Source organism: Chroicocephalus ridibundus, chromosome 2, assembly GCF_963924245.1.
Source record: "Chroicocephalus ridibundus chromosome 2, bChrRid1.1, whole genome shotgun sequence".
Lineage (NCBI taxonomy): Eukaryota > Metazoa > Chordata > Aves > Charadriiformes > Laridae > Chroicocephalus > Chroicocephalus ridibundus.
The window spans coordinates 94,380,884-94,404,587 of NC_086285.1; the positions used below are offsets into that span (position 1 = coordinate 94,380,884).

Consider the following 23,704-nt stretch of genomic DNA (forward strand, 5'->3'; position numbering starts at 1 on the left):
AAATATAACTGTACTGCTGTGAGAATTCCATTTTACAAAAATAGATGTGTATAAAAGTGGAAGTCAGCTTATGTTTGTTTTCAAAAGATATGCCTCGTATATAACTCTCTTACCCAAAGCCCTGTTATTAGCATTTCCTTGATTTTCTTATGACACTAAGTGGCATTTAAAGGTCAGCAAGGAAGAGACTGCAGCTTGCCTGTGAGAGTGATATGACTTCCCGGTTCCCTGTCCACACCGGTCAATAAAAATTTTTCAAAATGTCAAGTTCTTTTCTTCTGAGGTTGCTACAGCCAGGCCTTTCTTCCGCAGCTCTTTGCCAAAACTCACATATTTGAGCTCCCAGTCTTGTTATGCAATTTCCTTCTGAGAAGTTTTTAAATCAAAAGTAATCAATTGGGCTGTTTTTAAGCACTCAAAGTACCAGATGTATCAGCAAAAAGTAAGGGGTTTTATTTTTTCCAAAACAGAGACAAAAAATAAGAATAAAAATATCATAAAGGAAATATTTCTTTTTGCAAGTATAATGTGAGTAAACACGAAAGGTAAGACTTAGAGCAGGCAGACAAATCCACCTACTCAGCGACAGCAAGAATATTTATGCCTGTTGGACATTTAAACTCCATTAATGCAAACTTTTATTGATTTGCTGAATGACACCACAACTGATTACAACTGGCCATTTAAAACACCAGACAGGTTATGTTAGACCTACCACACAAATTAAAGTCAAAGGCTGCTTTCCTTTTCCTGATACTGAAATTCCTTATACTAGCACTAAATTTGACAACACCAAAACTGAATTAATCCCAGCTCCTGCTTCAAAACCAAAGCATAATACTGTGGTCATGAGATTGCTTGGAGACATAGTTTAAAAAAAAACCCAAAATTGTGACTACTCAGATTTTCCTTTCTAACCAGACACACTGAATACAGTTTGTTTTTTGTACTCCCTGAAGCACTTGTGAATCTGGTACTTGCATACAGTCTGCAGTCAGAAAGGAAAAAAAAAAAAGTTAACCTTTTCCTGCTCTGAACAAAAAAAAACCAAAACAAAACGCATTTTTATGCAATTTACTTTATGTTGCTTTATTATCTCATTGCATTTTGCTATTGGTAGGAAATGATCTGGTCACCCACCTCAGTATTAAAAGAGAAGCAAGTACTTCATTGACACACCAGTAACTCATACAGGCAGTACCATGTTGATGTGATATGTCTGGCGGGTAGGCTTTCACGGTTTTATTGTAAGAGTTTTGAGTTATACTTTGAGGTTTGTACAACTACAGTGCTATCTTATGCTTGTGTAAGTCTATTTTAGTATCTAGCTAGCAATTCCAGATCTTGTGGTCAGGACCCATTTGGTGGACACCAGAAATTCCGCAGCCAGAACTAGAAATGCCTGAGAACATTCCCTCCTGTGCCCCTGCCAGTTCTCCCTCACCGTGGCCAACCACGTTCCTCTCATTTTAGTACAAAGTTTGTTGATCAGAAATCCTAGCAGTGCCAGGTGCAAGGAGGTCACCTCCTTTACAAAGGCATCTACTTTATCTCTCAGCACTGAAGTAACACAACCAGTCTGTCCCTGCAGAGGTTACTATAACCTTCCCATCACACAGGTCCATACCACCCGCAATTACGCTCTTTTATTGCTTAACTATCTTTATCATTAGAATTTTTTTCCTTGTACCTTAACTACAATTTCCCTTCCTATAAGTTTATCTGATTACTTCTTGTCCTCACGTAAGGTCACGTCATGTCAAGTATCTCTAGGTCTCTACAGGTAGGAGCACAACCTTGGTTTCCAGCTCCAACTGATTTATGTTAACTTTGCACCTCCTGTGGTGTCCAACCTCTTTCCCAGTAGAAAAGCTGAAAGAGCAACCACTCAAGGGAGGGAACTAGAAAAGCGGAGGTATGCAGGAGAAAAGCTTTCCAAAGCAGACCGAGGAGGTTAGATTCACGGTTTGTGAACTTCTATGGAGGGAACAAGTGTGGGTATATAAACTCAAGCCCCATGCACTACACTGAGGACAAAGAGGGTGCCCAACCAGAGAGAGCTTCTAAGAATCTTCTCTAGTTTTTGTCATACTTCTTGTATGTGAAGCAATAGTCAAAACTCCTTTCCCATTTGAAAAATCACATGGCTATTGAATGAATATGACAAAAATTGCAAGCAAATTGTTTACTTTTTTTATGAACCATCAAACATTTTACTTGGATGTTTAGAAATATAAAGTTTTTACTCAAATCAGTAGCAGGTTAGAAAACATGGATTGGCAATACATGCATTTCAGCTCACCATGAACATATCCGTAAATTCTTCCAAATATAAAGAACTGGATGCAGTAAAACCAAGCCTAACTGCTAATATCAATATCACCTACTACTATCACCTCCCTCAGTATTCAACCAGTCTGAGATCACAATTTAATCTGAGTTCTCCACAACTAAATAAACTTCCAAGGCACATATAAAGCAGTGGAATACAGAACTCTGAATTCAACAATGTATATATACTATTCAAGCAACTCAGAGATTGTCAAATCATTCATACTTTTTCAAGATTATATGATAGACATGATTCCTCAATGCTTTGAGAATAGAAGCTTTTGAATCACCTCTGGTGATGTAAAATTCAGTGTTATTTCCTTTGAATAATTTCTCCTGTTCCCATGTTTCACTCTTCATATTTTCTAAAGTCACAGTACTCCTCATGCTTAACAAAACCTTTGTCTATTACTGCTACCCAACATCACTTATGTCAACATGAGGAAGTCTCCCTGTCAGTACGAAGAAGACAGTCATAGCATCAAGGGAAATGGATGCAATGATTTTTTTCCATCACAGCAATACATGCAGAAAAGGGAAGACAAGCTAACTTGATTTACATTTGTGTGCTTGCATCGTCTCTTCTGTTTAAGTGACAGAGTGTTTCAAATAAATTCATAGTTTTTTTTAAAAAAAGCATCCCAACAGAATTAGCAAAAATAGACTCTCTTGACAGAAGGTAGACACTACCTTTTCTGAATGGTGGGACAAAGGGAAAGAAAGCAGACGCACACCTGAAAAACTCAGAAGGTGGGAGCAGGCAGCGTACTGCCCGGTGCTAATGAGAAGACCAAACTGTATAAATCATTGTTTGGAAGGCACACGTATATCATTTGTGTCCTCTCCTATCAACCTGGACACTGATGCCATTGCAGTAAGCAGCAAGCAGGTATCCTGTGGGCCTCATGCATCAGAGCTGAAGACCTTGTTAAAAAGAAGAGAAACATATCTTCGATTCAGAGCCGTTAGCATTGGCAAGCCGGCCTCAACTCAATGCAGTGAAAATACACATGCTACAAATCTTTCTAAGGCATAATTTGATTTCATTTCTGTCACTGTATGTCCTATGAAGGACAAAAAATTATTTTGCTGAAACCTGAAGCTATTTAGCTGCAAATGAAAGAAACTTAGGTTGCTAAACATTCTTTTCTAAACAAATGTGATCAGCAAAGCAAATCGGTGTATGTTCAATAAAGCAAACTTCAGTTCATAACCACACAAGCCAATATATTTTCCACATAATATTCCAGATAATATTCTACTTAATTTTCTGCTTTCCATCAGATTCTCTATTTCCAGAAATACAGCTAAAAAGCTATGAAACATAAAATTATTAGAAGATATTTCAGCGTTGGTATAAATCCAATGATATGCATGAAACAGCCACAAGCCTCAGCACGGGTGTGTTACAGGTATCTTTGTAAGTGGATACACTAAAATCACCATGTTTTTTTAAAAAACACATGCATGTCTAATCCCTTAAAATGCCACATTAAGGTGACAGACACATCACAGAAAAATCAGGGATGTATACGCACAAGCTTCCAGAACACAGCAACTTCCTTCATGGCCCTGTGCTCTGCACCCAATACCATCAGGCTAAATGATAACAAATGAAGCTTATGTTTGGCTTTTGTTACTTTCTGGATGACAGATGCATTTTGAATACCCCTAAAATCTAAATATTCTTGCTTTTGTTTTGGATATGTAAACCCTAGTAACACAAAACCATCCTTAAGATAGCACAGAAAACATTTCCTCATCGGATACTTTCTATGCTGCTTGGTAGTTTAATGGAAACTTGACTGTCCGTCACTCAGGTGGGAGGTAGGGGTGCAGGCTGCAGACACAACCTGAAGTGAATTCCAAAGTCAAGCTGAACCGTGGGTGACAGTCTGGGATGCTGGCAGATGCTTAGGATAAAGTTTGTTTGCATTTCATACAACTGTAAACTGATTTATCGTGACTTTCAGAAGTGTGTGAACAACTTTGTGTCTCAGTTGTTAGAGTTATGTTGTCTTTTTTTTCCCCCTTCTTCTTTTTTTAATATCGTTTTGGGAAAATACCAGAATCAATTTATAGGTAAAATGCACCCTCTCAGGGCTGATTTACGTCTTTCTGGTTAGACTGCTAAAAACTTATCTCCCACGAGTCCAACACTTTTTGTCACAGTGCACTGTCAAAATGTGTCAGCCTATAAAAAAAGACTGTATTGAAAATGCATTTTTCATAACTGTCAAAATTACAAATATGTAAAGGCAATATGGGGAGAAATTAACTTCAAAATATTCATGAAAAAGGGAACAGCTAACAAAAAATAGGCAGTCAGCAAATTCAGCTACTCACATTACTTATAATTTTTTGATAGCTACATGCATATATGCTAAATAAGAGTATCACTACCTGATAGTGCAATAGATAGATGACAAAGAAAAATTTTTGTCACATACTATGCCAGACCAAAAAAAAAAAAAAAGAAGAGCTAATCTATGAAGTAAAGGAAAGGGTTATCTATTCAAGATGAAGTGTGTCATCAAATGGGGACAGAAGACGGGCTTGTGACGAGAGACTTGCAGGGAGTTCGGTGAATTATAAAAGGAAATGGGAAAAAACGTGGAAAACACTACAAGTCTCTTTTGGATATTTGTCCAAGTGGTACACAAGCAGACAAGAAAGAAGTAGGAAAGAACACCAGAAAAAGTGAGGAAAGAAACAAACCCACTGTCATTATGGTGAAAAATTAAGTGACTGCGTTCACCAGATTTGACCAGAGAGGACGTCCTTGCAGAAGTTCAAGGACGAAAATCTGGAAAAGTAGAGGAGCAAAGCAAAAAGCAGAAGACTTCAGTAAATGTGATGATAGAGCACTGGCTCGTATCTTGGGGAAGGATCAATGAACTAAGGAAACTGCAGAGGACACAAACCATATTCTCCAAGAAAACTCAATGATCAATCACGTTAGCCCAGAAAGATGGTGATGTTAATGCTCACTTGTTGACATGAAGATGGAGGGGGAAGAGTCACACGAACAGAACTCAAACTGGTAAAGATTCAGTACTGAAAGGAATGTGGATTAATATATAGACTTGTGAATTGTAATAAATATTTCTATGGTAGGGATGTAAAGCATACAAAGAAAAGGGATGAGGCAGAATGGAAGAAAATAACCAAAGAAACAGCTTAAAACCTAACAAAAGAGGTTTTAAAGCCAATGATAAACTCTAATGGAAAAATGCACTTTAAAGAAACCTGAAGAAGAAATAATTACAGAGGAAAATTCACATGGACTCAAAAATTCAATTCAATCCCAGTATAGAAAGAAGACAGAAAAATTATCAAGCCAGAAGGAAAACAAGGAAAGAACTTTTGAAAAGAGGCCATTTACACTTGGCCTTCGAAGGCCATTAGTAGATCTAGTGAGAGGAATCTTGGAAGAGTGAGGATGGAAAAAGCCAGATTTTTCTAAGTCTGAAAAGGATTGTTTCTCCTTTCACTTAAGACTTTTGCACTATGTGAAAATAGATTAGGTCAATCAAATAGCATTGAACAATCAAGCCAAAAATAAAAATCTGTCTTTATTAATGGTCTGGCAACAGGCTTCAGGAAACAGGGAGTTCAAAAGGTCAAAGACCAACAACGGCAAAAAAGACATTTTCATAATTTCCACTGGTGTTAAGCACTCATCAATCATAAATAACCACAAAAAGGATCAGAGGTCTTGAGCTAAATAAATTCATCATTGCAATAGGAGTTTATTTTCTCTAGGCTTACTAACTCTTTTAAATCAATCATCCAATGTGTTTGGTTCATGGAAGACAGGAGTTGTTGTATTTGTGATATATGTCCTTCTGAAATTCAAAATATTTTGAAACACTACTGAGAAGAACTTCTGCTGCAATAAATTCTTTTAACATATAGGAACTATCAAACCACTAGAGACGATCATCTTCAATATATTTTCATTGTAGATATGCCAATTTATACTGGAGAAGGACATGGAAACTTCACATAAAACATACAATTTTAAAAATATCTGCTCTAATGTCTGCACAGCCAATTTTTATGGGGACCATAATTGTGAATGGAATAGTTCCTGGCATGAGTTTTTTGGGTGTGTATTTGTTTGGTTTTGAAGAAGTAATTTCTGTTTTTTACTGAAAGTATTTTTAGTGCAGTTGAGTTAAAAAGTGTTTTTCCCCCATTTTAAGGAAAGTGTTGCCCTTACGCAAGTTTTCCAGAGACAAGAAACATTGATGATCAATTACCATTATCTTTCAGTGCTTGCTGAAATTCTGACACATATGACTCCAGAAACCTCTACTTATTGTAGCTGATGAGGAATGAAGAGAATCTGTACTGAAATTCAAAGGCAAATTTCCACCAAGATCTGCAGAACTTCTCTAAAGTGAAAGGAGTTGCTCTGATTTACTCAAGATCAGGGAAGTGACTTCTAGCTCCAGTCCCTATAATCTAATTCCCACACAAATACTTTGTTAATTTAGAATGAAGTTGTGCAACTACTTTTCCCTTTGAAGTCTATGGTAACTGTAGGTGTTTAGCTAGAGGGAGACAAATAAAATCATTCAACTGTCAAAGCAAATTTTCCAAAAGGAAGCTTTACGCTTTTTAATGATAAAAAACTGCCAAAACTATTACTGAAAAACAATGCAACCTCTGAAGATTTTAAAACTTAAATTAGAAGAACAAATCAGCTTTTGAACTCTGAAATTAGTGCAAATCTTAACACAAATCCTAATTACAGAGTTACTAAGAGGATTCTAGCAACATGAATCAGAAGTCAACAAGCCAGGAATTTTACTGTTTCAATTAGCTCTTTCAGATGTCTGGATGCACGTGTGTATGTATACATAACCTGTGTGTACATATATGTATCTACATACAAACACAGGTACGTATACACACACCGAGTTTATCACTTCAATTAGCTTTTTCAGATGTCTATGTGCATGTTTGCGTGTGTATGTACACATACTTACACACGCTGAATACAACAGGCTGAGTCTGAAACCCTAAGGGGTGGCCTAAACAAGCCCCTGAACTTTATCGGCAGCTTCCACGCTCAGAATTTCCGTCATCAAGTAATGACACTGAAGCAGAGCAGTCCTTTAAGGAGACATGACTGCTTGCTGTAGAAGACAAAAACAAAAGACAAACTCACACACATCGTGCTCATAGCTTGATGCTCAGATATTGATGCCAGCGAACCACTTTGAATTATAACAGATTAATATTTAGTCCCAGATCAGCATCAGTGGTCAGGAGTACAGGGGTGAAGAGGAGGTTTAGAGGCAACGCCCTCCTGCTGGACAATGGATAGAGCACACCCAGGTGTTGTACTCATCCATCTTCTGTTTCGTAATGCCTACAGAAATTAAGCTTGTCCCATTAAAGGAGATGAACAATTTGGATAGAAAACACATATGCTTATACTCCAAAGAAGTCACAAGCAAATTCATTTCAGGATTTGAGTCTTGCAAGAGCACGAAATTCAGATCCAAGCTTCCTCTCCACCCTGGAGCATTCTCCAAATGCTGTCCCCTTTGGAGGACAATCAATATCCTGAGCATGCTGGCAAAAATCATGCAAGTTCAATAATTGGGCACAGAACAGGTTAAGAGTAAAGAAGCAGACCCCTCCCCTTGAATTTTCTTAGAATTATATTCAAACATTACTTCAAACACCCTTGGCATTTTATTTTTTCTATTGTGAGCTCACTATTACTCTTTTAACTCTGACTTTGCCTTAAACCAACCCACCTTCTAAATAAAACTGAAGCAAGAATATAGGATACTGCAAAGGGACTGGAAGTACAGCTGTGCAGGAGTCCAAGCCACTTCAGCCTTTTCCCACTTTATATAACTATAATTTTAAATTTTTATCTTCCTTTGCAGTATACTTTAGCCAACTAAGTTTCTCCAAGTCTAAAACTTCAGTACTATATCCTTAGGACACCAGAGCTTGACTTGTCAATGTTATTTCGAAGAAAGTAATTTCCCCACTGCGAATAGCCTTGTTTCCTGTGTGAATTTAGTATGAAATGCTAAAAAATCACAGCTCTCCAATCTATTTATTCCCACTGACTGGAATATTCCAATCCACTGGAGTGCACTCCCCACCGAGGAGCAGTAGCAGAAACTTTTCAAGCTCAGTCTCAAATTTAACTGACACTGAAGTTAAAAACTGTAGAAAATAGATACAACATATACCTACATTTGGACTTTCACTGGCACAATTGCATCTTAAAACAGGGCAAGCAGCACTGAGAATTCTGCTTACTTCTCTGGGTATGCACTGCTTCAGATAACAAAGAAAAACCTGCTTTTGCAACAAATTATTGGCCGGTGAAAGCCACTCCCTTCCTTTGCCACTGTTTGCAATTAATCTTCTACAAGACTTAACATGTTTACTTTGGGGTTTTCTCCTTCCCCAGTGAGAAAACGCTCTATAAATTGAGCAACTTCAAGGGGTTTGAAGTCAACTCTCTGTGTCAACTGTCAATCAAAAAGGAACAGAGGTCTTATGTTTTCAAAGATGACAGTGAAAGCATCAGAAGATCTTTGTCCATGCAAAAGAGAACCTGAAGTAGCGCAAGAAATAATGATTTTAAAATGGCCTATAGTAACGGCTAACAAAGGACATGGTGCAAAGCCAGTTGAAACCTGCAAGAATTTTTCCACTGGCTCTAGCAAGTTCTGCATCGAGTCTCTGATGGTCACTCTAACTTTACTATGCCAAAAGACAGTAATGCTCTAAACTCTGTTGCTGCTGTCATTTCTCCAGGAAATCTTTTTCTTCAGTATCCTTTCAAACTCAATGAAAATCATAACAACGCTAGCAGAGAAAGCGTAAGTCTGATTTTTAAACATAAAATTTGGCTCCACATACCCATACTTTAGTCTCTACTGCTAAAGAAATGAAGTAAACCACCTCTGACAAAACACGTCAAACAGATCACAACCAATAGGCAAAGAGTTGTTTTAAAAGCGTGATCAAAACTCAAGTTAAAAACCAAAATCCAAAAAACCCAGTGCATGATCAGAGACCCTGATGTATGGCCTCGTTGTGTAACTATTTGGAGACCGTTTACAAAACCAAAACGTAGACCCTGAGATGATGTTAAACAGCATATGAATGCATGTCTACAAAGCTAACAGAGCTCACACTACTTTCACCCTCAGCATGATGCTTTCTTTTGATATAATATTCAGCCACAGGAAATTAAAAGCAGAACAATACATTAAGTCAGTTCACAATCCAAAGCAAAACCATTAAGAAGCCTCAAAGTGTTGTCTTTCCATAGATAGAGGATAAAGTGTTTTGTGTTTTTTTTCTTAATTCAAACAGGTTGCATAGAGTATTCTCTCTCCCCCCCCCCTTTTTTTTTCCTCTCTTTTGAGGGGGGGAGGAAGGTGTCACAACTATGGGAAGGCAATTTGTTTTTAATTAAATACTAGGTAATGACTTTGACTGACTTGTACAATTGTCGGTATTTTTAGTTGATATTGTCTTTCTGATCTGTAACCCTTAAACTAGGACAAGGACCTTGTTTAACATTTGTTAAATTTAGACAGCGCCACTATCCACTATTACCCCCCTCCCACCGCTGCTGCACTAATCTCCCATGCCAGCTGCTCAAATGTTTACGTTTGAAGGGCTTTCTCTGTTTGTACAGAAATGGTCTCTGCACAGTATCTCTCATCTGTACATTTGCCAGAATCAAGGCAAGAAAAGCCTCGCTGCTGCAATTCTTGATTAATAAATAGTCTTAAATGTTTCTTCTTCCCTTCCCCCTTCTGTCAAATCCATTGCCATTAGGTTTTTACAAGGCAAGCCTCCACAGTGTACTTCACTGGCCTGATTCTTGTCCTACGCAAACAACTGTAAATCAGAACAAGCTCCATTTAGAGTCAATGAAATCACATCATCTCTGGGCTGAAACTGTGAGAGATCAAAATCAAGATGTGTACCTGGGCATTTGCTGGGATGGAAAGACAAAAATGTTATAATCAGAGGAGGGAGGTGTGGGGGAACCAAACACTAACAATCATAGATCTACTGGTAATCTCTCCATCTCTCTATGTCAGTACACTCCAGAGACTGCCTACACAGCTCATGTCCTAGACATCGGTCGCACCTGGCTCTCTCATCAGGTCACCGAGGTACTGAACCAGAAAACCGCTTAAACAGGTGCTTGGTATGACACTGAAAAAGTCAGTGGGTCCAACGCCTACGCTTACAGCTACGCACCTATTTAAGAACTCTGCAGGGCTACATCTTGCTATTGGCCTTGATCTGCTTTCTCTTATGGCCTTCCAGCTGATCATTTATAAAACCAGAAATACTTCCCTTAGTTTCCCCGAGTATTTTGAGATCTGCTTAAAAGTGTAAATGATATAAAAAAAAATAATTCAAGGAAACGTATCTCGCTGAAGGGATTACTACTTCATGCTGTTGTAAAAGTCTTTAAAAAGGCTGACTGCTTTTTGTCACACTCTTTCCCCTCTTCGGCTTGCGTCCCAAAATGCTGCTGAGAATTCAAATGAAATATAAAACACCGGGGAGCAAGAGAAAAAGCAATGTCTGAAATTATTTGTAATCCTTTCTGCTAAGCTCAGAGGGGAAGATCAGTATTGAAGCTGCATGTAAAAGACCAATACAACCTAATTTAACAGTTTATTCAAAAAGAAGAATGTGAAACAGCTACACAGACTACAGGCACTAGAAGGTCTCTTCCTGTCGTGATGAACAACTGAGCAGCACACACAGTGCTTAGTGCTATACAGTCTTTCCTTCATACGCTCAACCCCTCTTTAAGTTAAAGGGAGACCTTTAAGGCCCACTAAGCCTCAGGTAGGTTTGACTTTGCATGAGAGAACTAAGCCATAAATTTCACTTAGGAAAACTTCTCCATCAAAGTAAAATGCATTGTGTCCTGTCAGCAAATGTTGTTTTGCAAATCCTCCCTCACCTGCCATGTTATTGAGACATATGGTTTCACACGCTACCCAGCAGCTCAGTTTTGCCAACGAACAATAATGCACAGAACAAATACGTGTGGAAATCATGAGATCATCTAATTAAAAGAAATGTTATTGTTTGCCACTACTTTTAATGAAATCGAGTCTTCGCTGTCCACAGAAGAGGCTGGAAAAGAACCAAATCCTATTAGCGCTCATGCCTTAGAAATTGTTTGCAAAAGAAAAGAAATTATACCTTAACCAGTGTTGAAAATCTTTACTGTATCTAAAATCTACATATGCTAATAGGATATTTTAGACTAATATAATAAATCTATGGTTACATGTGATTCAGATTATGCCACGACAAAAAACAGGTGTTACTGTCTGAAAAAAAAAAATTTCCATTGTATATTAGAAATATGGAGTCAATGACATACAATTAGCCATTTCTGATTTCATCTAGTAAAGGGCATTGGCATAAATACACACTAATCCTTTCATTACAGTAGTTACATTTGGAAAGCTTTACAAGAAATATTTTGGATATCCATCATTAAATCAAAAAGAAATGTACTTTGCAGTGGAATTAATAATTCCCTGACTCATTCCCAGACCATCCCAAACTTAAACACAAAAAGCATTTTACATACACAGAAATGTGTGAAAGACTTTTTCAAGGAACTACATCTCTGCTTGTCCGATTGCAGAAAAGCCTGATCCTGGGATAAACTTCTCTTTAAAGGTGGTATTTTCCACACCACTGCATGCTTGCCAGTTACACTAAGAACAATATGCTGAATAAATTATGACTGAATATGAATTACAAGGCTATTATACACTATTAAGGGGCTCTGGTAATATTAAACACCAAGGAAGCAAAGCCTGAGCGGTTGAGATGTCACTAGAAAAATCTCAAATGGAATTTAAGTTTGTCTTTGGGTTTTTTTTAATGTCCTTTTATTAATGCAAATTAAAAGCCATTGGTCTTATTAGCTGCTGCTTTATTCTGTTTTTTTTCCAGTGAGTTAACTTCAGAACTTTTCAGTGAAATCAGTAACAAAAGATGAATCAGACATAAAAGGATTTGGGTGGTTAAGGGTGTGTCACCAGGTCTTAATTAAACATCCGAGGGAGATATCTGAGCCAACTTACTCCAGACCGACTGGGTACATCCACAGTATAGAGAACGATGCCACGCAGCCTAGGTCTGGAAGCTGAATTGCCTCACACTAGCCTAACTTACCATGCTCCTGTTAGGTTGGGCCTCCCTAACTCACACCGCTTTGTGCTTTCCCTTCAATAAGCCTGACACATACCCTTCTGATGTGCTTATTCCCATTTTGGTGCCTGAATTACGCTTCTGGGCATATCGAGCGTGAAAACCGCTGAGAAACTATGCTCCTAACCTCCTGCCTAAACTGCATCAGGATCCATAAAATTGGCAAATCTCTCCATCTTCATCAGCCAAGGGGTTTAATCCAAAAAGCACATCACACAAAACATAACTGCTAGAAGAGGCAGCTACGGTATTTCTCTCCTGTCTTGCCCTCCCCCCTGCCCCAAGTTCAATGATTCAGTTAAGAATATGGGACATCCATATGTTCAAAACCTTCTTCCAGTTGAAAAAAAACCAAACTGCCCTCTCTCATGAGCAGAGCGAGGTTATTCTGTTTGAGGACACGAACGTGAGTTTAGCTAGAAAGAGACAAATTAGGGCACTCATCTGAGCAGGGAGCAACAGCCATTTGGCTCTTCCAGTTCTAGCTTCAGTGACTACTTATTTGCTGAATCTAACATCTGCTTAGCATAAAACACAGAAAAACATCTCTGGCGCTGGCACTGTAACCCAGAGCTGCCACTGCACTGAAGTTATTTCGTTACTGGTCTGAACAGTTAAGCTTGCTCTTGCTCTCTCTGAGTCACTGAATATTCGGGTATTTTTACGAAAGGGCGCTTCCCACATCAAGAATACCTCACAGCTTTGTTCCAGGCATTCTCCAGCCCAGCAAGTATTTTGGTTTTCTTTGCAAAGGAGGAAGTAATTCCCTCAGTAATGGTCCTGAGAGAGATAGAAGACTGACTGGTATCTCTAAAGGCAGAAGAGGGAACCGAACTTAGCTCTCTTGCATTTTGGCTAACAGTAAGTAGATGGTAAGCTTTTAGAGTAAAAGCTTTAAATACCCGAATTCAGCAGATGACTCAAGGTTTCAATCCTGAGCAGAGGCAGGTAGCAGACACAGAGGATGGGCAAAGTTTAGCATGCAACTCCTGTTGTGCAGATTTCAGTGGCTTCAAAACTTGGGAAAGCTGACTCTGGGATACTTAGATCCAGTGTCCAACAGAAGCCCGTGCTACTGGGTATTAAAAATGGCACTGCCAGGCACAGTTGTGCCCAGTTCCTTTTGTAGATATGGTCCTACTCAAGCCCTTCCGATTCAACTTGATTCATTTCTCTCTGTTCATCTCACAACATTTCTTGAGAATATTTCCATAAAAATGTCCTGCAAAAACCACTGCAGGAACTGAAGTTTCTGAGTTGTCTTTTTAAAAGCAACATCTTGAATGCAATGCGTTGGGATGATTTTACTCTGAACCATGCAATTTTATGTAAAGATGCAGGTCCTGGCAACCAACGACTATGTGATAATCTTTTGTCTTTAATAAAACCCTAGTGGCTCCAAAAAACGTTTATAAATGTGACCTCTATGAACCTAACCATTTGGCTCAGAAGCCAAAATGGAGGGAAGGAAAGTCCACCCTAAATGATTTGTTTTCAAATCTCATGATCTTAAGCCACTTTTGTGTGGTAAGGGCAAGAGCTGACAAGTGATTTTTGAATGCATGAAGTTGGCAATCTTGTGGTAGTTCAAGCTAAGCAGCACAGACAGAATAGGGGTCAGCCAACATGTCTCTTCACCAGATACTGTTTTTAATAGCTTGTAACTTTACCATGCTTTAACCAGAGATGCTGAGACTTTCCATTCCAGGTGTCTGCCTCAGGCTATTTTCTTTTTTTTTTGAGCCAGAGTAGTTCAGCTGGTTCTGAGATTTTTATTATTTTTTTTTATTATTTTTACACTAACTCCAAGGACCTTTTCTTTGAAGAGGTCTAGTAACACCACACTTTGGAGCAAGAACTTGAAGTCTAGTGGCTGGCAGCCACCCCACCACTGCTTCAAGCTCTTGCCACCTGCTATCACATATTCAAAGAAAAATCTAAAGATACTATATTATGTAAAAGTATCTCTGATTCACATGAATGAAGACAATTAATATCCTTTAAGTCCACACTGCAAAAGGAGGTGATATTCAGCAGCAGTAATCTGGCTGAAAGGCACCTCCACAGTCCATCTAATCTATTCCTCTGCTCCAGGATAAAATCAAGTATGTGTAGGTCATCCTATAGACATTTTTGGAGGTTTTACACATTAGGTGATGATGTCTCTTTAATAACCTGTTCCCTTGCGAAACTTCCATGCAGTCAGATTTTTTTTTTCCCCTCGAAGTTAAATTTTCATTGCTATATACAAAGCACATTACTTCTTGTCCTGCTCTCAGTAGACAAGGACAAAGAAGGCTGATCACTACGATCTTCTGGCTACCTATTGGAATTCTGTGAATGCCAGTCAGAAGCCACTTGGCTCTGGTAAACGTTTCTTCTGCCCAAGGAAAGTTAACAGTAACCCTACTGTGATAGTGAACTTTATCTTGAGATATCTGGTATTTAATAAATCTGTTTTTCTTCTAATCATGTAAACAGCTGCACAAATGAAAACATTTATAACTATACTGTATCTTCCCTAATGTCACCCTCTGGCATCTAACTACTGCCCTACAGGTGCCCTGTAACAGAAGATTAATGGGGACAGACCACTCTGCACTCAGGTTTGTTGAGTTTTATGTTCTGCAAACAAAATCACACTAAGGAAAATTGCTTCAAGGCCAGATCACAACCAATGACAGTGTACGTAGCTCTAACTGTACAAAATACAACACAACTATCCAGGATTTGACCTTGCTAGTACAAATAAACACACGTTACCAACCTCACGCTAAGCATTGCCAGGAGACCAAGAAGCAAGAACATCAGAACAGGAATTTAAAGCGAATGTGATTGTCACACAAGGAAATATTAAAAGTAGGTGGCTGTTAACTTCCATTTAAGATGACATGGGCAGTATTCTCATTCCTGCTGCCGTGTGAGGTGAAATCCTTGACAGTAGGTAGATGGTATTGACCGATCATCTGGGACCTGACATGGCTGAAGAGAAATCACATTTCCAAACACTTTTGCATAACTGTGCTTGATCCTTCTTCCAACCACTTCTGAACCGGGAAAGTGTATCATGAATGATGTAACTCTTGCCATCAAGAAGGCCATAAAAGTTAAGAGTACATTAAGACCAAAGAAGGCTCTGAGAAAGAAAATAATAGATTTTTTAAAAAAAAAAAAAAAAAAAGCTTGTATAGGGAAAATAGTTGTTCCCACCACTTAAAAAGCGACTGCCAAGATTAGTAATGCACTAGAAGTCCTTATGACTTTTTTCACACATTAGCACAGTATTTTTCTTCTGGAAAATGATCTTGCAATTACACAGGTACCATGAAATAAAAAAGAAAACAACCATACACATACCCTAAATGTATATTATAAATGTTTGGAATTTAAAATGACATTGTTTTTGACTAATACATTTGTCCATGAACATACATAATAACAGGCATGACAGATTTATTAAGCTGGGAACTACTGGACTATCTGCTTCATTTAGTTTCACTGATTCTGTTATGAGTAATACCTATATTCAGGCATACGCTGAAGACTAGATTTTTTAAAAACGGTCCTGATGAAAATCTTCTAACGTTGCTCTGCTGAAGCCCTGTTTGAACTAGAGAAACCTCGTGTGATAAGACTTTGTGCTGAAGTTTCAAATCCTCTGATAAGTGTCCCTGGCTGTACTTCTAAATATTTTTTCCCCAAGCTGATTTATTACATAAACAAATTCCACATCAGAGATACACGTCGTTCAGCACTTGGGATGTGTTTTTTCGCTCTTGATTTATGAAAACATGAAGGCCCCAAAAATAAAACCATCTAATTTTAGTACTGCATTCCAAATATCGGGTTTCATCTTGATCAACTGTTTATTTGAGGACAGTGACACCAAGCGGCAGAGATGATTTAAACTCCCCTTTTTTCCCCCAGCTGTTCTAAATTCAAGCTCTGACTGACTGTCTTTGGCACACAAAAAGCAGAATATGTTTAAGTGCGCTGCAACTTCCAACTGCTTTATTTGTACGTTGTATTTATACATCAGTGTATTTCAATAGCATTTGATTTCTGAAAAGTTAACACGGATGTAAAGCTCGCCTGCTAAGCACAAAACCTGGAACAGATTAAGCGAAAAGATTTCTGCTTCATTTACAATACACCATTAGATTTCAGATCCTTTACTGACGTGTGGTATAAGGAACTGCTGCACTCTGAGGATTGTCACGGAGAATTCTTTTCTGGCATTTTTACACTCTCTCTCTCTAAGATGTTAACAAATTCTTCTTTTTTTGCCTTTATTTTTGCTGATGCTGTGAACAAATGTCCTTTTCACCTCAAGCGTAAGTGTTGACTTTCCCATCTTGACTTTGAAAATCTGCTTCCTCATCAACATTCCAAAGTATTTTTAGAAGCATTAATAATTAGATAAATATGGCACTGAAAATGGTTTGGTGCTTAAAAAGTGAGTATAACTTGTGCTTGAATAAATAGGATCTCTTATTTCTTACACCTTAATTCTATTCCTTCATATTACCCAGTTTTCAAAAAAACCCCAATCAATATCCAGAACAGAATCATTACTTTCTCCACAATTCAGTGCACATCACCACCACACAATAGTGAGAAAAGGATTTAAACTAAACATACCAAAGTTCACACCCTTACCTCAATAGTACTTCATGAGTTGCCCATTTCCTTATAGGCAAGAAAAATGTTGTGATCCAGCCAGTCTATCTCCTGGCACTATGCTGAAGGCAATGGCAAACAATTTTCCTTTCAGAAATCAACCCGAAACTTTGGCTTTGATTCCCGCACAGTAATGCAAAATTCTTTCAAGATGACCCAAAACAGTAACAGAAAGTAGACCTGAGGAAATCGCAAAAGAGGAAGTCTCTCCTGGATGACATTTTGCCAGAAGTCCTATCTTAGCTCAATGAAATAACGAGCTCTAAATGTCAATTTCACATATATATTCACATATCTATGTAAGATACCACTTATTTTGAATGAGGATACTCGGTTCCGCTGAAGTAAATAAGTGAGGATATCTTTTGAGCAAGTGGAATAAAGAATTACTCAGAATGATCATGGGTCTCAAAAGTTTCCACTTGAATTTTTCCGTAAGTCAATACAAGTTATCTATGCCAACTATCTATGCCAAGTTTACAGTATTTTAGAATTTTTCAGCTAAGACGTCACAATTGCTGACCTTTTTCTTGAAGCCCATCTAGTCTGTTCAAAGGATGGAACTTCTGTGCTACTGAGTGGATCTGTTAGACTTATTTTATACATCTGCAAGCCTTAACAGAATAGTACCAAATTAAATGGAACTATGTCAATGCATTTATTTAAGTATGTACTTCTGTCTTAGCAGGATCGGTGCTCATACAAATACAGGTGTCAAGCCAGAAGCGAAAGACATGAACACTGAACAATGGCTCTTAAGAGGAAAGGGGAAAAAAAAAATTAAATCCCTGACATGTTCTTGTAACTGAATAAAAAGATACAAAAAATTTTTACCTCTTCAAGATCCCTTTGCCCTATCATCTGTGCCCTTAGAAGACAAAGTTACATGTTTGAGACAGTTTTGAAAACATTTTTTCATCAATGTCAAAAGAAAAAAAAAAAAAAATCTTCATTTATGATTTTCCCTATAAGATTCCCTACAAAAGTAAATTAAGAGATGTCTCTGCTTCTGAGGAAAGTACCACACACTAGCATAAAAGACAGTTCACAGTATCTGAACTACCTTCATATCCTCATTTGGAATTCTGCCTCCTCCTCTTCTAGTACTTGGCTATCAAGATATTGAGACTAATGTATAATGGGCAGTGAATACAAACCACAAGATGATTTTATTTCAGCAGAGCTTGTGATGGTTTTTCTATACTTTTATCTAGTATATTTCAATTACCCACATCACCCTCTACTAGGACTTTATATTAATAGACCTCTCATTAAAACATTCATCTTTATAGTGTTACCCAAATTTTTAGCATCATAAGCAGCTTTACTATTTCAGTAATCTTTCACTACGAAGTCTTCACAGATTTGCAGTTAGGTGTTTTTTAACATCACAGCCAGTCACTTCTCCATCTATTTCTCCCTTTTAACTTCTTTTGTATTATCCTTTTAATCTGGGATTTGTTCTCGCATTCCTCCATTTTTTCCACAATTTTCTGTCTCCCTTCTCTGGGGCTAGTGAGCTGTACATTTTGCAGGTCAGCACTCCTTTTCCAAATATCTGTTTGTGAAAGGGGGATTCAGAGCTGAACCTCACATTTCAGGCTTCTATCATGTCATCAACAGAGTCTTCTCCAGGTTTTGAAAATATGACAACAAAAAGCCAAGTAATTTAAAAAAAGCAACAGAAAGACATGGCATTTATTACGATTATTAATCCACCAGAATAGCCTGACAAAAATATTTAGGATTCATGCTTCCTAAATAGATACCTAAATCCTCATAATTTAGTAGTTTGTCAGGCACTCAAAAACCTTTCTAAATGTGGTTCACGAGATTTTAGTACCCCAAAATGTACTGAAGTACTTAACAAAAATATTTTCTGTTATTTCCAGTGTTTACATCAAAAGTACTGTCCACCCGCAAGCTACTTCAGAAACAAATGGAATGCTGCCATGCCGCAGAACATGTGCTAAAGGATAAAAATGCAGTGTGGTTTTCTAAGAAAAAAGCCCCCTCTAAATGTCAGTGATAAGGCAAACAAACATACTCTTGCATCATGCAGCACTGTCACTGTCTTACAGTCACAACACCTAAGTCCTTGGTTAAAACACCTTTTGCTCACAACTGCTTAGAATTTAACTTTGAAAGAAACTTTATTTATAGTGAAGCTAGCAAGTTTTATTTGAAGACAGCGCACTGCATTTTAACTTCATCAAGATACGCAAACGGCGCGCTTATGTAACTAAGCCAGCTAAGAAGTAAGCTATTTCTACTTCTACTTGGCTAAGCATCAGGAATAGCAGTGGCTTTTGGTTATTCGAACTGCAGGATCTAATAGGAACGCAATAGCGTCTACAAGCCATGTTAGTACTTACATCCAAGCTTCCTTCACTTGTAGATGTAGAACTAAAAACATCCTCCTCACCACAATCTCTGTTCATCCTCAAGTGTTCTTCTGTCTGCAACACAAACAAGTATCCTACACAGCAGCAGCAAAGGAAACAAAACAGCAGAAACACGCCAGAGCAAAGCATCAAACCTCATCACAGAACCAAGACAAAATGCCTCAGTAGTGCTGGACCTGATTGCTGAGAAACTCTGAAGTAGTCTGCAAAATTTCTCTGATGTAGGCAAGGCCCTAAGAAATCCATTACCAGAAAGATCTAAGAACAAGAACATAAAGAAACAGAACAATTCTTGGGCAAGGAGGAAAATGGGTAGTAAGCAACTCCTGTAGCACCAGAGATGAGACTGCAAGTCTCCGCTATACCCACAGACACAGGTGAACAAGCAGAGAACTTCTTCCCTGCCACTTGTCAATGATGGGACTGTTTCCGTGAGCTAGCATACAGCCTACTTAAGCCTAGATCCCGTGAGTGTCTGCGCAGGACCTCTGCTCTACTGGATTGCTTAGCAGTGCCAATTTGATCTGGATTTAAGCCTCAGGCACATGACTACATTTCACATCAAAAAGAGATGGAGTTCATGCCACCTTTATGTTTTTTATGCCAGCTGCAGGATAACAGTGGGTAACTGATCCAGCATAAAATTAGAATGGAGAGAACAAGATGATACCTGATCTGGCATTAAGCCTGCCAGTACAAAGTTAACCAAAGAAATACTTTCAACAAATTTGTATTAAACACGAGAATAGGACTGGGTGTTCATTCTGTGTCACAGTGTTTTTAATATAGCAGAAAGGTTTTTTACCAAAAAGTTAGATCCAGTGTATTGTCATATCATGATTATTGCTTTCCGTGAGCTATCTGAGAAAGCAAGCATGTGTGTGGGCATGGAAATCTGAGCGTAGGCCTGTAGCGTGCAGCGACACCTGATCCAAGACAGTTTGCAACACAGGCTAATACTCTTCTTCCCTTGCAAAAGAAATTGCTTTCCCATTGTAAATGCCTGCAGCTCGGCAGCGCTACTACTGTGCAAGACTTTGGACAATTTTTGCTACCAACTAGTTCTAAAATACAGACTATGCATGAACACATGCACACATACACACACAGAATCACTGCAAATTGTAATGCAAAGAAAAAATACAACAAATAAGCAGAACCAAAGTAAGTCTTGCAGAGGAGTAAAAATGTAAGAATAACTGTGAAGAGCAGAGTTTAGGAACTCTGGGCCTTTTATTCCAGTGCCCTGAAATCACAGGGCATCCCATCACATAATCCCTTCATAAACCTACCAAATCCTTTCTTAAAAGAATTTAATTAATTTGCCCTCATTCTGCTAAGTCAGTCTGTTCAGCAGTTTCACTGCTTTGGCTAGAAATCTTCCACAACACCAAGTCAGATGTATTATGGCCAGTTAACCTCCTTGCTCCTGTATGCTGCGCTATTCAGCAGTTCTCAGTTATTCTTCCGTCTATTTGTGTTCAAACTCCTGGAAGTTTGTATTGAAAAGGCAACAAGGGCTTCCTTTGCTGGAGTAAACAAAGTAGTTGTTGTAGTTTCTTTTCCTACAGAGTATTTGTCATTTGAAAGTAAGAGCCCAATGAAGACATGACCAAGAAAAGTCGATTAACTTGTCAGAACTATCATCAAGAAAGACTTACACCTTTACCTTAGATTTAGAAGCTGTTTCTCGTACTTGTTTGTACAGTTCCAACTTTTTGCCAGGTCAAATACTACTTGTAACTTGTTAATTGATCCTCAATACCCTTAGCAGCCTTTAAAATTTTTATTTTTAAAACCCTCAGAGTATCACTTCCTACATCTCTGATTAACAAGCATGAGGAAGAGAACAGAAAAAAGGAGAGGAGTTTTCAATCTTAGGACACTCACCCCAAACTCAGCTGTGAGAAACCCACTGCAGTAACCACAGAATTGGGATGCTTCATAGCAACTTTTTCTGAGGTTGCAAGCGTAAATATTTTACAAGCTAAATCTGAGCTATTTCAGGAGTTGGAACTCCAAGAACCCACGCTACATACTAGAATTCAGGAAAATGGAATCAGAGGACAAACTATAACACAGAAACTGTGTGCTTTAATATATTTGGTTCTTCCAGAGGAATTACAGCCCCGCAGCATGCTCTACAGAGGCTCAAGCTGAGCTCACTTGTTTACTCGAGTCTTCCAAGCAGATACAGCTTTATTGCTACAGTTATGCTTCTGTTCCCTTCTAAATGGGAAATATTTTCTTACAGAGGATAAACACTCTGAAAGTGACGAACTTCCTATCCCATAAAATACAGTTTCCATGTGTCCTTTACAAGATGGTAAGAAGAGTTCAGCATCCATGACAGATGAGATTTTTTCAACGCAGTAATTCCTAATGTCCACAAAGGAAGCTATTGCCCAGCAAAAGCACTCCAAATTTGATAATAATCAAAAGGGCAGAGAACTAATAAAGATTTTGGAAAGCTTTCACGGTTTTAAAAACATGACTGAGAAGACTGGAAGGGTAAGCAAAACACCAGTCCATTACCAAGCATATGTTTCTTAGGACCAGTTAATCAGGCACACATTTTATGATTGCACTGCAAAAACCTTAGAGGGCACTGCAAAAACCTTAGAGGGCCTTTTAAACCAGACAAAAGATAATTCCCTTTTTACTCTGACACTTCAGAGTATTAAATACTTAATAATGAAAATCAGTTGACACTGATATTTGTAGCAAAGGATGCAGAAAATATGAAGTTAAAAGCCCAGTATTTTTTATATGCTCTTGAGTTAGAAATTTCATTTCTGTGGTGAACGACACATTTTTCATAAAGCCATCTCAACAGACGAAAATTATTTTATTTAAAGTATCTTTTTTAATTTTTCCAGCTCAAGATTAAAAACAAAGTTAAAAATGCCGGGCATGCATGCCAGCAGATACTGATCCCTCAGTTTATTACTCGTTTTAGTACTGCAAGTTATTTCTTCTACACCTGATTCATTGGTTTTACAGACTTGGAAATGGCAATAGCATGACTACACAGAGTGTCCTGAAGATATAAATGCTTTAAACCAGATTATCATCCATGCACTGAAGAGTTAATGAGACACTTACACTTGAAATCTTAATGTGTTCTATATTACAACAGTTCTTTCATAAATGCATTTTGTAATCTGAGCACTACTAAGTGGACGTAAGTTGCTTGAAGCTACTGCCCTTTGTTAACACATACTGAACCTACAGCATTTTAAAATAGATAAATAAATATTTAAATGGTCAACATGCCCGACTCCTTAAATAAGCAGGTGGCATCTCCATAAGGCTTCACTGATTAAACATAGTTAATGCATATACTAACAGATTACTACTTGGAAATAAAAAAAAAAAAAGAAAGAAAAAAACCACAAACCAAACAAATACCACGACCTACAGACAAAATACATCTGGAAAGAAAATAATTCTCTTTAGTGAGGTAGTACTTTGCTGAACACCTACCTTGCTGCTTCTTCTATCAGCTTGAAACAATCCCAGAAGTCTCGTCTTTTCTTTTTCTATTGCATCATTGCTTACTGAAGCCTTTCGACTTGGTTCTGAAACAATTATAATGGAATATTTTTTACACTTCTGAAATAAAGATTTAGAAGACCAGTATTTTAAAACATCCTGGATTCATGCTGTATTTTTTTAAGCTGGAGATGTTATGAACTGAATTATCTAAGTAACTGCCAGATCCCACACTTCCTTTTTTATCAAACTTTTGTTTTGAGTTTGTTCCAAAATCTAATGGAAGCAAATCGAATAATTTAATAAACTTCAGTAAGTTTTCAATCACAATTTATTAATCCTTATTAAAAGCAAAACAGGAGCAAGTTGCTTAGTCTTTAGAAATGCTTGTTAGAGGTCTCACTTAAACTTGTGGAAGTACTCTAATACCAAAAAGAAAAAACCTTTTTAAAAAGATGATGGTGAGTATCTTTAACAACCAACAGGCCTGACTTAACACAGTGAAGTTAATGGAAAGACTCTCAATGTGGATT

General features: G+C 37.9%; 1 protein-coding gene across 11 annotated transcripts in view; it reads right to left on the reverse strand.

The window, feature by feature from the left end:
- Positions 1-23,704, reverse strand: part of COBL (cordon-bleu WH2 repeat protein) — a 164,113-nt gene that overhangs the window by 82,771 nt on the left and 57,638 nt on the right. For 9 of the 11 annotated variants that reach the window (XM_063326237.1, XM_063326238.1, XM_063326240.1 and 6 more), the window contains 2 exons: positions 23,163-23,257; positions 19,647-19,730 (listed from right to left, as the gene is read on the reverse strand). In XM_063326237.1, coding sequence (XP_063182307.1) covers positions 19,647-19,730; positions 23,163-23,257 — 179 coding nt within the window. The remainder of the gene's footprint in view (positions 1-19,646; positions 19,731-23,162; positions 23,258-23,704) is intronic. The other 2 variants (XM_063326247.1, XM_063326246.1) reach the window with 1 other exon arrangement.